A 15,868-nucleotide genomic window follows, 5' to 3' on the forward strand; every position below is an offset into this window, starting at 1 on the left:
ATGTTTAGGATGTCTTTAAATATATTTGACAGCCGTTAATATGGCGTTAGCTTCTGCAGTAAAAATAGAGCTGTTATCTGGAATTCTAGAAGATATTGTTCTGGATCCAATGACAGTGGCACAAGCTACAGCACCACCGTCCTTAGACCCATCTGTAAATAATGCTTTGCAATTATTATATTTACTTTTTAATTGATTATATTCTTGTTTATTTTGTAAGTCATTAGTTTCTGATTTTTTAAATGATGTTAATGTTAGGTCAACTTGTGACTGAGCCAGCTGCCAAGGAGGAGAAGAAAGAAGTCGAGAAGGAGATATAGTTTCCAACTCAATGCCAGCAGCAGCAATAAACGGCTTTATTCTGAGCCCAAGAGGTGGAACAAGAGAAGACATTTTGCTATACAAATCCTCATACAGAGGATTGAAGACACAATTATATGCAGGGTTAGATTCGTTAGAGTATAGTTTTGTGATATATTGTAAAGATAATATTATAGGGCGTTGTGTAAGAGATGGTTCATCGGCTTCAAGGTAGAAACTGTCAACAGGAGATGTTCTATAGGACCCAAGACAAAGTCTTAGACCTTGGTGGTGGACAGAATCTAATAGTTTTAAGTTGCTTTTACAAGCTCCACCATAAACAATGGAGCCATAATCAAGCTTTGAGCGGACAAGTGATCTGTATAGGTGTAGGAGAGTAGCTTGATCTCCTCCCCACCTTGAATTAGACATGATTTTCAATAAATCAAGTGCCTTCAAGCATTTAGTTTTTAGGGATCTTATATGCGGTAGAAAAGTTAAATGTGAGTCGAAAATCAGACCTAAGAATTTGGCCTCTTTGACAACTTTGATGGGAGTGCCATTTAAAAACAATTCTGGGTCTCTATGTGGTTTATATTTACGGCAGAAATGTATGCAATTAGTTTTTGATTTAGAAAATTTAAAGCCGTTTTCAAGACACCATTTATTTATTTTGTTTAGGCACAATTGCATTTGCCGTTCTATGGTAAGCGTAAGAAATATTAAAATCATCCACAAAAAGTGACCCATCAATTGTCTCAGCCTCAGCCACTTAAAACCTTGGATAAACTGTTGATCTTGATGCTAAATAAAGTGACAGAAAAACTACTGCCTTTTGGGACACCCTGGTCCTGACTGTAATGGTCAGACAGGGTAGAACCAACTCGGACTTGGAATTGTCTGTCTTCTAAAAACTGACATGTAAATTGGGGTAAATGGCCCCTCAAACCAAAGTCATGAAGATCCTTAAGAATTCCATACTTCCATGTCATATCATATGCCTTTTCAAGGTCGAAAAAAATTGATACAGCGTGTTGTTTATTTAACATGGGATTTTTAATAAAAGATTCTAAACGTACCAAATGATAGTTAGATATAGATAGCTAGCTAGTAAGTGATATTGGTCGGTAGTTAGAAGGATCAGTATGATCCCGACTAGGTTAAGGAACAGGAATGATAATAGCATTTTGCCATGATGAAGGAAAATGACCAGACGTCCATATATTATCAAAGATATTCAACAATGTTTCTAAAGACGATTCAGGTAAATGCTTAAGGAGCTGATAATGTATGTTATCAGCTCCAGTCGTAGTATCATGAGCTTGCTCAAGGGCAGTATGGAGCTCATGAATGGAAAAGATTTCATTGTAGTCCTCCCCATTTTCGGAATTAAAATTAATTTTCTTTTTTTCTTGTTGATCTTTAAATTTCTTAAAGTCTGGTAAATAATTTGACAAAGAGGAATGTTTTGCAAACGTTTCACCAATTTTATTTGCAATATCAGATGTTTCAGTGAGAAAACTGTCACCTTCCTTGAGATGGTGAACACTACACTTTGATCCTTTACCTTTGATTTTCTGTACCATATTCCAAACCTTAGAAATTGGCGTTCATGAGTTGATTTTAGAAACGTAGTTTTGCCATGACTGTCGCTTATGTTGCTTAAATGTGCGACGAGCCTTGGCATTGGAAATTTTATGTTGATTTAAATTATGGACAGTTGGATGGCGACGGAAATATTTTTCTGCCTTTTTTCTCTCCCTTCTAGCTTGTTTGGAATCAGTGTTAAACCACAGTTTACGAACGTGTGAAACTGTAGAGGATTTTGGAATGCATTCATCAGCTATGACATTTAATTCATCAGAAAAGGTTTGAATAGGATCAGGGGCATTTAGGAATAAATCAGGTTGCAACCTTTCAGTGCATAATGTTCAAAACAGAGACCAATCAGCTTTTGTAAAGTTCCACCTTCATGATGGCCGAGTGTCACTTGGATGCACAGTTGATAGGACAGCGGGAAAATGGTCGCTTCCAGAAAGGTCATCATGAACCGACCATGCAAATTAATTTAATAAGTTGGAGTCTGTAAGGGAAAGATCTATCCGTTCCAGGATGCAGATAAGTATGTGAATTATCATTGAATATACATAAATCATTGTTGGAGATGAAATCCTCAAGTATTTTTCCTTTTGTATTTATAACTGAACCACCCCAAAGTGGGTTGTGGCAGTTCAAGTCACCTGCGATAACACACGGTTTAGGAAGTTGATCATACAACTATTGAAGATCTGATTGCTGAAGACAGTAAGAAAGGGGAATGTAAGAGAACATAAAGTGAACACAAAATTAAATGTAAGCCTGACTGCAACTGCTTGAAGAGGGGTATTAAGTGAGATAGGACTATGGATTATATCCTGCTTCACAATAACTGAAGATCCTCCAGTAGCCTTATGACCTGGAGGGGAGAAACTATGATATGAGCTATACTGCCGGAGGTCAAATGTATCAGTGGCTTTGACATAGGTCTCTTGTAAGCATAAAACTGATGGCTTCAAATCTTGAACCAAAAGCTGTAAATCATTAAAATTATTCCGCAGACCTCTACAGTTCCATTGGATTATATTTTGAGAACGCATGGCGGTTCAGTAGGAGATCTGGATGAGTCCAGTATCACTACATTAGAGTAACAATCATTTAGGATGAGCTATTGGAGAAAGCTCACGACCTTTTCTCTTTGGAGAATGACTCCTGGAGTAGGTGCTTGCCTGAGATGACACGTCCATGTCATCTAAAATTTCAAACCTATTAAGAACGGACACAGGGTCTCTTTGTCCTTAAGGCACACGATCAGTTCTACTTTGCTTTTTAGAATAATCAACGTTCGCATTTTTCTTTTTCACAACTGGTGCAGACGTCTGAGTTTCTGATGATTTCAGTGATTTTTGTGAGGAAGATTGACTGTTAGAAAGGGAAGTCAGATCAAAAATGCACACAGGTTTTTCAGCAGACATCCATGTCAAATCAGTCTGACATTCAATGGACTTGACAGATGGTTTCAGTACTTCTGCGTATGTGGATTTACTTTTCAAGGAAGCATTGTAAGAAGTCGAAGCCGAAGCGGCCAGTTTCTTTGCTTCTGAAAAACTTATAGTCTTCTCAGTTTTGATACGCTGAGCAGACATTTCAAATTGCCAAGCTGGACATTCTTTTGAGGAAGCCATGTGCGAACCAGAACAATTCACACATTTTGGGTCAGATGAACATGTGGTAGAATCATGATCGTCACCACCACAGCGATAACAAACAGCTCGGTTCTTACAGGTCTTCTGTCCATGCCCAAACCTCTGGCAGTTAAAGCACCTGAGAGGATTAGGGACATATAGATCAATTTTCATAGAAAAACAACCAACTTCAATAGATTGGGGCAGTTTTGGGATATCAAACGTCAGTAAGTAGGTATTGGAAGGTGAAGCGATGCCATCTTTCTTAAAGGAGAAACGCTTAGCCTCAGCTCCTTGCGTCCGTAACTGACTGACAATGTCATCAGTGGAGAGATCAGCAAGACTTCTGTCTCTGTCACAAATAATACCTTTGCTAAAGTTCAGTGTTTTGTGAGGATAACATTTAACAGGAACATTTCCAAAAGATTTTGCTTCCATCAGATTTGCTGCTTGCTCTCTCTTCAAGGATTCTATTAAAATTGAGCCAGATCTAGTTTTGGTCACATTCTTTACTGTTCCAGCAATACCTTGGATCGCTTTCTCTAATAGAAAAGGCGAACAAGAAGTCAATTTTTTCTGACTAGATTCAGCAATAATGAATCGAGGCCAGGTATCACGGTCAGAATAACACAATCTAGTAATTGTGTCTTCATCATCATCAGAGTCATCTATATGAGAACGTTGTTGTTTTTTGGGGTTTTGGTTAGCCATTGTTGTGTTGTTGTTTTTTCACCCTCCTGGCTCCCCGCCCACCACGGAGTGTCAACAAGGACGATGCCTAATGCCTGTGGGCCTTCAACAGGCGGCACTAAGGATACCAAGGGGGTCTACTCAAGCAGTAACATTACAGATAATGTACCACCAGATTGGCCCATGAGCCATCGCCTTCTGGGCATGAGACTCTAGGCAAAAGTCATGAAATATATATTCATGCAAACTTACATCAGAATCAAATGATGTTGTTTGAACAGCGGGCGCCAAGACCATAATTTCAACAATTCCAAATATTTTTGTGCAGTTATATACACATTCATGAACAGGGTTTGGCATGACCAGCCGATTGGTTGAACTGGGCCCATTCAACCACCCGTCTAGGTGAAGTCAGGGCCAAAGTGGTGTATTAGGCAACAGGAACACGGTTGCAGGCCCCTGTTGCCCTCAACCACCGGGATCCCTTCCTCCACTGACACAGGGCCGCAACCCACGGCAAACGGGTTGGTGGACCAAATATCCCCCGGGTCCACTAAGGGGGTGTCGGCGAGCTCATGGCGTTACCCAGCACCCACCACGAGGAGGTGGCTCGCCACTGGGGCCTGTTTTGCACTTAAGACGTAAGTATGCAAAGTGAGAATAATATCTAATAAAGATTATACTGACCATTATTCTAAAAACCCGTGTTTGTTTTCTGTTCTATGTGCACAAAAATACGTTAAACCTGACAGAATTGGAATTATAAACTATTATCCCCAGCTTTATTGGAAAAAAATCTCGCATGCACGTGCATCATCAACGGGTCCATATCATCAAGTTGTCAAAGAGCAAAGTAACGATGTTTCGGGGAGATAATTAATCAAAGTGAATAAGCTCAAGAATACAATCTACAACAGTACTCGTAAAAGTTGTCAAATGAACATTATAACTTATTACGTCCATCTTTTTTGAGCGAACACGTGTACCGTACTTCAAGTGATATCTCGGCTTTCATCAAAAACTGTGTTCCAGAGAAGATATCTTACGTGAGATCAAACGACATCTCCTTTGAGATATCGTTTTGGGAGTAGATTTTGTCCAATGCCCGGACATTGACATGACGTCATGAACTTGATGACTTCACAATGCTATGATGTCGCTGCACTGCATGTCTAATGGTAATTCTGTGTTGAGGGATGAACATTTTTCATTGAAAACTAATGAAGAATTATGTTTTTATGATAAATAGAATCTCACCCTCGTGTCTAGTGATATCAGTTTTATCAACACTTGTTGATGAAAGTAAAAATATCCCCTGCAAGCATCGGATATTTGTAACTTTATCGACTCGTGTTGATATAATTGGTATCAGTAGACCCTTGGGTGAGATTCTCTATTCATCAACAATTTTATATTGGTTTACTGTAAATTGATTCATACAAAAGAAAATTATTCCCATCTTCGAAGTAAACACAACACAAGAGTATGTATATTTATGTCATTTTAGTAACGCAACAAAAATCATTGCCAAGAATACTGTAAATTATCATGTCATTATTTTACCAGTTATAATTTCTCACGAATATGTCCTAAGGGTAACATAAACTCAAATTAGTTTTCGTGTGAATCACAATATTAAGGGTTTTTGGGTTCGTTATTATGGGTCACATTTCCCACAGAGAATTATTTAAGCGGCACGCCTCTAAGGCAGTACTTTAGAGTTACCTCCCTTTGAACGAACATGTTAACACTCGTTCTGGAGTTTTCTACGTTAGTGGCGACGTTTGTGTGTATTTGAACTTTCGGCAAATGACTGAATGTATATATAAATGCTAGCTGCCATGGTGGAGGGGGATACTGGAGTATCATCATCAATTGCTGCCAACACTTCATATTCATAGCCACTGTCAGACCGCTTGCTGTGCTACATTCTGCATGACTGTTTCTCTCTCGCACTAAGACTTTGGTGAGTTTGCTATGTTATATTTTGTGACCCATTGCCTTAGATTTTGTCTCATGAATATTGTATTTGAAATCAGTATTGTGAAATTGATTTTCGACTTTGTATTACTTGCTCTCTTTGCCAATAATGATATTTGAATGTTTTAGACTTGTCTTTGTTCTGTTTTGCTGGTTCACTGGGGATTTCATACACCTTTTGTCACAGCAAATTCTTAACTGTTTTAAAATCCGCAGTAGTATAGACAATAGTGAGTTTTGGATCAGGTCCTTCCCAAGGGGCCAATTTTTAAATTATGTATACTACTAATCATGTTTAGCCTTGTAACCTCCTACGCCACCAAGGCACATGATGAATAGGTATTCAGTGTTATATGTAGTTGTCATGCATGATGCATGTTCTCTCTAACTTGCTGTCATCAATTTTGTCTTATCCCACAACTACTGTACTGTTTCTCTTGAATGTACCCCTTCATTTTCTGCTTCTTTCTGGTATTTCCTACATTTAGATATACTTCAGTTAAATTGCTACACTTCAACCCTTCACCCATCCTCTGCCATACTCTTCCATTTTCCAACAACATAAAACATTTGTGTTCTAACTGTAACAGAAAATGAAAACACTTACTCTTTTCACTGAACTCGGCAAAGCAAAGAGCTGCTGATCGTTGTAAATCATCATTGTCAGAATATGTCAGTATAGAAAGGGCCCGTAGATGCTGATGTGACACCACTGGATCACTACAGTTGTCTGGAACACAAACTTCAAGCCTATTTAATTTGGCTGAATGAGGAAATCAGTCCTCAATTGTTCACAGTACACAATACTGAGTCAAAAACGAAACTTCACAAAATGTAATTTTATATTATATTAAATAATGAACAATTTTTCTTTGATGATACATCTATGTATCCGAAATGGGATCCCTACCTTTTGACTCAAGAAAAACGTTAGCAAAAACCCACTCAAACCCATCCATTCATCGTGCAAATGACATTAGTGCCAAATCAGGTTTTGCACATGCAGTCGATCATGTGATCTTTGCATCAAAGTTTTCTTCATTTGGATGTGTTTGCATTGGCCTCAAGAATTGAAAAAACACTTTTAAACGGTACTTTAAATGCCTTGATTGTCAAATGTGCAGGATGCAGCCGTCATACTGTGTATGACTTGCGAGATCTACAACAACTGGCACGACTTCTTATCACCCAAGGTCGGGTCGTCCACGTGTAACGTCAAATCGCCCTACGTCACCTATGTGACAGATTTCTGTTGGCTACAAGAACCAAGGCTGAGATATTTAGAGTTTGACTGTCCTAACAGATCATTCGAAATCGGTTGCAGACTGCCAGTCTCCATTCTCGATGTCCATATTGTGACGTGACATTCTGTATACCCATGTTTTGGAACAGCGGTGTAGCCTAATGGAACTGATTGCAGCACTGTCAGTGTATCGAGTACATCACACAGATCTCAGCAATGAAATAATAACAATTTAACCATCTTACAATATCTTGTTCTTTTAAGGTGCCCTGTAGAAAGAATGTGAAGTTTCTTTTCTGATTCAGTATATGAACGTTGCATGACCTACTCACTTGTGAGCAAATGTTATGACTATGTTACCTGGCATGTCCACATAACATCCATCGGACTGTGGGATGCATTCGAAATAAAATGCATTTATTACTAGTTGTCTTTTTTACTTAGACAGAATGTTCTAAGAATGGAAGAAAACTCCTTTAACAGGCTATGAGGATTTGCTATGTCGATAGTCAACCTCCATGTGTTCATTACATACCTGTTTCCAAATAAGTAAGCAGATTTTCAACAGCTACCCTTTCATCGTCTAACAGCAGTGTTCCATATTCTTCACCATTTATTCCATTTGGAGATCTTTGTGGGGCCACACAACCACATGTCATAACACAAACGCAGTAACTGAGAATCTTCTTCAGCAGGGCTATCACCGCATCAACAGCACTTGGTTTAGGTCGTTCAATGCAGATCTCAAACTCATGTATCACCTCTGTATGCTGTGGATATGAAAACGATTGGTTTGTCATCATCTCCATAGCTGCTATGTTGGAATGAAAACATTGTGTAAAGTTAAAAAAGAAAGCCTAGCAAATGAGAGAGATCAATAATTGTTTGATGGAATGTCATGATGAAAAGAAAAGAAGAGGTAGATATTTTCTCTTTGTTACAAAAGCTTCTAGTCTTCAGGTGCTATCATGAAGGTCCAGACAACAACCGGTCTTCAGCAACCAATGGTGAGCTGACTGTACTTATGGATAAATGAAATTTCCAACATTCGAGGTATGAAATGGGAAAATTGCTTTCTCCTAGCGGTGTGTAACTATAGTCACATGATTGGCTGTTCCGCCAGGTGGCGCTGATTAAGTGTATATATAGGGTTGGTGAATTTAAATTCATTCTCTCGCTTGTGCTACAAGACCGTGCATCTTTAAGTATATATTATGTGTATCATGTTATGTAATGTGTTTTATCTGTGATTTGTCTTCTTTTACTGTTTCAAGTTATTGGTTTGACTGGTGAATCGTAAGGTAGAAGATAATACCTATGAAACGCTGTGCGTTTCAGTGTTTGCTCATTGGGCTGGCAAGTCTTTATAATAATGCATCTGTTCTCTATGAAGGTTTTGACTGGTAAGCTATTGTAATAGTGCGTGAGTTTGTTCTTTCTCTGGCTGGCAAGCCATTAGAATACAGCACATTTCTGTATAAAATGTACATGTGAAAGCTGTGGGCTGGAAAGCCTTTAAAATATTGTACATTTCTGTATAAAATGTATATGTGAAAGCTATGGGCTGGCAAGCCTTTAGAATATTGCACATGTCTGTATAAAAGGTATATGTGAAAGCTATGGGCTGGCAAGCCATTAGAATATTGCACATTTCTGTATTAAATGTATATGTGAAAGTTATGGGCTGGCAAGCCATTAGAATATTGCACATTTCTGTATAACATGTATATATGAAAGTAATGGGCTGGCAAGCCATTAGAATATAACGTATTGCTGTATGGAATGTATATCTGAATAATATCGGCTGGTAAGCCGTTTTATCACTGTGTTTTTCTATATCACACATATATGTAAACCTGTAGGTTGTTATTTATCTGGTTTGGTAAATGTTTACATTGTACATACATGTGTGTAGGAAATCTGTAATTACATACTGAATATTGTTGGACTGGTAAGCTATTATAATCTACCTGTGTCATTAAGTGTGATGTTTTGTATTCCATTGTTCTACTGCTTATGCAATGCATTGTATAGTGCATATCTATACAAGATTGATGAGTAGTGTAAACCCTCCAGTATAATGCTGTTACACTCGTAGAGGGAACACGGTTCCAGAGTGTTTTCTATAAAGTTTTTATCTCTGGTTTTACGTGTCAGGTTTCAGCAAGCATTCTGTCATATTTCGTTAAGTATACATCATTTTTTGTATACGATAGGGTATAATTTATACCTAGTTGTTTGGAGTGTGTTCAGGGTCGTTAAATAAATCGGTCGCACCAGCAACAAGCGTATTCCAGTAAACTGCATTGTGTTGTGATGTTGTGGAATGAAGGGGTTAGGAGAACAGCTGGCTGGTGGACCCACTGACTTGATTGATGCGCATTTTCACATTTATCCATCGCCAAACGCAAGACGTGCCTGTCTTTCAGGATATCTCAGCAACAGAAAAACGTTTTTTCCAGTAATTAGAATAACATTTACAACACCCATTGAATGACCAGCTAACCAACAAGAGTCCTATCACCCCAGGCCCCACATATTTGAAAGGACAAATCATATGACAGTTACTTGATGTTCTTTTAGACTAAATTTGAATTGTTTCCATCGATGTCATGAAAAATATAGATGCTATATATCTGTAAACAGCAAAAGGCACCACTTCAAGATCTGTCAAGATCATATATCTGCTAAGATCTGTTGAAAGATATCAAATGGTTTTCAAGTTTTCGAGGGGATTTATGGGATGTTGTTACAGAGGTAAGAGTTTGTTACTCGTCACTTGAAATGAATAGTAAAATACTATTTTTGCACATTGATTGAATTAATGTTTTTGCTGTTCTTTCTGTTGCTTAATGAAATTTTAACATAACCAGTTGTTTAGGACAAAAACCATTTGTTAAATGCAATGTACAGATACAAATAACCCATGTATTCCAGCCACAATAACTGAGGCATACAAGCATGTCTTAAGCTCCCCCTGGTACCATTTTGTTTCCACACATGGTTAGTATTTTATACCAAAACTTCAAATAATGAATGTACATTTTACTTGATGAAGGCAAGACAACATTGCAAAATGTTTAACAAGCTTGGAAATGAACATTTTCAATTGTGTAAATAACAATTGTTTGGTATTTACAATCTCTCGTATTTGAAAATCAAATAATTTATGAGATGTTTCTGTAAAATAGCACCAGATTTGTATTAAGAAATTAAACTGTGCTGAAGGGATTAATTACAGACTTATTCAGTGGATATCTAGCACGTGTTTAAAGATAATTAAAACTCATTTATCACTTATTCATGACATATGATATACATTGCTGCTTTTAAAAAAAAACAAATAAACAAAATTATAATCGTACAATCGCAATTCAAAAGTGCAATATTTTGTACTTGGGCATACTTCCCCCAAAACGAAGCCCTCGGGAGACCGAACCCAGTCATAGCGGGTGGATATGCACTCAAGTGTAACGACAGCTTCCGGTTGACTGTTTCATTTGCTGATATGCTTAGGGTTCATTGTGTGTACAGAAAGATGATCTGTTTGATGGTCATGTTAGAAGTTTAGCCAGTCACAAGAAAGTAAGATTCTTTATGGATAACAACTTCTTTTTGTATACTTGATGCGTCGTTTCAGTATGGATTCATATACTGTTGTCAAACAAAATCATATACACTAAAAGAAGTCGTTATCCATGAAGAATGTATATAGAGATGTTGGGTTTGGAAAATACGTGTTCTCTCATTTTCGTTCGATCCAATCAAAAATGATCTCAGTAGAGATGGTGAACTGCAAACTGTCGGTCGTCCAAGTACAAAGCAGGACTTGAAGCTGACAAGAGTTTGCACCAGTTTCCGTCAGATCCAGTCGTCCGAAAAAAATGAATGTAGTTTGTTTGCAACCCATAGACATAAAAACATGCCATGTGTATCACACGTGCCTGATTACATAATGTGGCAGACACGGGACTCGGGTGCACGAGTCATAAATCATCTTTATTTTCTTTATGTCGTATAGTCTTATAGGTGTTAAGTTCAAATTGCACATGGTCAATGATTGAAGCTGTGTATTGCATGTTGTCTTTAGCAGACAGGCAGGCAGACATATAGGTGTGAACAAACCAGACACTGAGCTTTCTCTGTGACAGAGACTGCTTACCACAATCAACAAGTTTTTTTATGTAACGAATAGGTTATGTACTTGTTTGTGTACACAACCAGGATTAGACTACTGCTCACGACCTCAGATGCTGGGCAAGCATACTGTTTCAAGCTCCGCGCACCTATTCACTGCGCATGCGTTATGGACGCAGCGTAGCACAGCTATTGAAACCAGTTTTCCCCCCAGCGCTGGGGGGAATTTAGTGGCTTTTTTTTCATCGCGTTTTTTTCAACTTTATTGGTTGAATTGTCATTTTTTATGATTTGTTTCGATAAGTGCATACCGAAAAGTACCAGAATCTGCAAAGTTGTGTTTTACGTTGCATGTGACCTTTAAACATTTGTTGATAATTAGAATTTATTCACACACAAAAAAAGCAACATAAACTCCACTTTTCTCATGTCAGTGCTGATTCATCTCTATGAAACACTGCAATTTTTGTTTTATAAAGCTAAGTTCTTCCTTTCCATTCATCGTGATATCCATGCTGCCTCTGTAGGCAAAACATACAGCTGTTATAGTGTCTAATTCAGGACAGCCATCATCCAAATATTTCTAATATCCCCAAACTATGTAGCCAAGCCATATGAGATTTGTTACTGTTTTATCTGCATTCTTAATTTTTATCACTACCACAGCACTCTGGTGTTAGAATCTGGCCTGAGTAAGTTTTTAGCTTACTCTCTATCCTGGAACCTCTCTTTGTGCCTACCATTAACATCATGTATCAAGGATGATTACCAAGTTTACATCTACCCAAAGAGATTGCAAGAGTCTTGATCAGCACGGATCCTCAATGCGCCATCTTCAATGGAACGTCATTCAGCAACCACCTAATGGACAACCTACATGTTAAGGAAGAAACAGTGAGATACCACAGATCAAGCAAGTACATGCATCTCTTCTACAGAGATCTCATCACAGCCATGAATATGGAGGTTCCGTATTCATACAGAAACCACATCATGGACATCTTTGAGATGGACATTGTGTACAAAACACCTCATCAGGACTTACTTATCTGTGTGTACTTAAATGGACTCAGTTCAGGATATACTATGTGTTACTGTTGGTAAGTGCTACCAAATATGTTTGGTCACAGACCACTACAGTACATTGCTACCTTCTTATGTCTATACCATAATGTATTTCATGCATGTGAAGGGTGTGCTCCAAATTACTTCTATAGAATGAAGTCAGAATAGTGACATTCTTTTGTCCAGCTACCCACAACCACATTTTTACCATGCATATGTGTCAGTGTGGCAGACTCATATGTATATATATATATTTGTATATAGTTCTTCTTAGGTATCAATCATGGCACTGTTTCCATTTGATAACAATGGACACTTATAAGAATCTTAGCAATGTTTTACACTTCATTTTACTCTTAGTCCATAGCTCTGGATAGTAGGCCTTATTAACACTCAGTCTAATCTCCACTAATTGTCACACTGCATGCTTTCAACACTCTTGTCTTGTTTCGTTGAGAGCAACACATAACTACGGTCATGTGATGATTTAAGGTTGGTCCATATTGTATAAAATACTGTATCTCTGGATAATTTCTTGTTTAATAGAATCAGAAATAAGACTTACGGTAGCACGTAATTCAGACTTGATATACCTATAATGTAACATATCCTATTAATATGTGTAATAGATAAGCTATCAGATCACTGTGTTATAGCAATGTTTAAGGATTAAATGCAAGGTTATTCAGTTAACTATTAACTAAATCTCAGGCATCTTATAAAAGTAATCACTAGTTCGTTTGAATGCATGAATGCATATGTTTGAATGTGTGTATGCATGTATGTTTGAGACGTGTGGTTAATTGATGCATATGTGGTATATTATCCGTAGTTCCGTGTTTGATTTGTGTGGCGGATGCAGTTGTACTCTTAAACCTCACTTTATAGCATATCACTTATATATAGACTCTTTGCATACATTATTATTTGCCATGCAGATCTGTGGTCGCTCAGAAGGATATCTGGTTCTATCAGCTTGGATACCACCAGCCTGGTATGTAATACCTAAATGTACATCATGGATGTATTAATTATAACATTTCCTGAAGGCACCTATAGTTTTTATGATCGCTGCATATTTATATCGATGTTATGTACCATTATACCTTGTGATATAGTTCAAATATATTTGATCAGATGAATTCTATATATTTATTGAGTGATCTAAATATGTACATACATTATCTACTTAATCATATTTAATATATTTCCTGTGTTCTTTCAGGCTGCTTAATAACCAGAGTAAAAATAAACACGTCAGCCTCACAACCCACAGCTGTTTGTATTTGTTGTCAATGGGATGCAAACATAGTTTTGTTATATTGGAGCCCCCAGTGAGGATAACTGACATTACTACTGCCACCAAGTACCTCCAGGTGAACAACAGGATCTTCCGCCATATTGTCACAGTGCAAACTAGTGGTACAGAACTACATGTGAGTGGCTATCTACTCTTGTCTCCATGTGATGACATGAACTGCTTACAGACATTGTCAAGACTGTTTTGCTTTGCGTGAACGTTCCATATCTGACGACACTGCGTCTTCAGTCCTTACACATAGTCATCTTGGTTAACCTCTGTGCATGTGCTCTATGATGTAAACTTTATGTACATGTAAACCTTATTTCCAACAGGAGCGCTATTACTTACTCTGTATTAGTTCATTACTTAGCCAGTTGACTAGTTAGTTAGTTAGTTAGTTAGTTAGTTAGTTAGTTAGTTAGTTAGTTGGTTAGTTAGTTAGCTGATCTGTCAGTTAGGTAGTTAGTTAGTTAGAGAGTGTTACTGTCATACTTATTTCCCTAGTGTTGTTATTATATAAGTGCAAAAAAGTCTTGATCGCGACCTTAACTCTTACCCCCTGTCAACATTCAGTACCCTTCAAATGTGGGAATATATCATATATCTCTGCATTTTAATTGCATCCCTGCCACAGAGTGATATCTATATATATGGATGGGTGTGCATGCAAGTATGTGAGTGAGAATGGTGTCCTAAACCTCATTAGATATTAAAACATGAATTGAATACATAGTCCATCCTAACCAAATAAACTGTTAAGTAGTCTGTGTTAGAGTAGGTTTGTGTTCAGTGATTCCCAACTTGTAGGTACTATTGTCGCTACTAGTTAAAGAGTAACTTAGTCGTCCCTGTGCTTCCCATACACATATTCCACCTGCGCGCGTGTACATACAATTGCACTGCCACCATCTGCGTAACTAACACTTACCACTAACCACTAACCACTAGAAATACCTTTGTATTACTCCTAAGGTTTAGTTAGCATCGTTCCGGGGTTAGTCCATACCTAGACATTAATCTCAGGTCCATTTGTGGTCAAGATATATACATATTGTTACAGTGCTGGTTACCTTTATCAGTCAAGAGTTACGTTGGTTGGTAAATTGTTAACTCACACCGTCTTTTTCTGATGGTTAGCCATCATCCTCTCTCATTAGCCTCCGTGTACACGTCTTGAATGTGTCCTTAATGTTTCCCTAGCATATGTTTCACTGTCTTACAGTGTAGTATACTAGGCTCAAAGTAGTATCCATCGACAGAACCCATCTCGTGCGTCTGTATTTCACATAAAAACAAATTGTTTGTATCACTATCTCCAGTGCTTCATTTGCGCCATACCCAATAGAATTCCTGCTAAGGGATTAAACCTCACTTCAGAGGTTTATAACTCATCCAGAATAATGGCAACACCGAATATGTCAAAGGAGGAGGTAGATCAGCGGGTTTCTTCTTTGAAAAAGTTAGGTTTACGCCCTAAAGCTGAGACATCAGAAGACTTACTGCAATGGATCACTGAGGGCAGAGGGACCCCAGTGCCACGCCATGGACCCCAACCCTTTAAGGACATCCCAAGATGCTATCGATGTGGACTGCCTGGACATATCCAGAGGGGATGCAGAGCAGTCATTGATGGAGACTCTTCAAACTACCACAGGCCTGTGGGGAGGGGCAACCCATGGGCCTAAGAAATGTCAGCAATCAACAGATAACAGCCGAGAGCACAATGACCATTAATGGGGTCAAGTGCAAGGCTCTACTGGATACAGGGGCAACCATCTCATCTATATCAGAGACATTCTACAGGCAGAACTTCCCTGATGCTCCTCTCGAACCCCTAAAGCAACTTCAACATGTAGAATGTGCCGATGGAGAACTCCTGCAGTACCTGGGACTAATTGTGGTTGACCTGGAAGGGACTGGAAGCACATC

The 15,868-nt window shown here is 38.2% G+C and overlaps 1 protein-coding gene across 1 annotated transcript in view; it reads right to left on the minus strand.

Moving 5' to 3' along the window:
• The window catches only part of LOC137278139 (uncharacterized), a 421,511-nt gene that overhangs the window by 358,525 nt on the left and 47,118 nt on the right, over positions 1–15,868 (minus strand). Inside the window, exons 2-3 of the mRNA XM_067810311.1 lie at positions 7,970–8,204; positions 6,799–6,921 (exon numbers count right to left, since the gene is read on the minus strand). Of these exons, the coding sequence (XP_067666412.1) occupies positions 6,799–6,921; positions 7,970–8,204 (358 nt within the window). The remainder of the gene's footprint in view (positions 1–6,798; positions 6,922–7,969; positions 8,205–15,868) is intronic.

The sequence above is a fragment of the Haliotis asinina genome, chromosome 3 (assembly GCF_037392515.1).
Source record: "Haliotis asinina isolate JCU_RB_2024 chromosome 3, JCU_Hal_asi_v2, whole genome shotgun sequence".
Lineage (NCBI taxonomy): Eukaryota > Metazoa > Mollusca > Gastropoda > Lepetellida > Haliotidae > Haliotis > Haliotis asinina.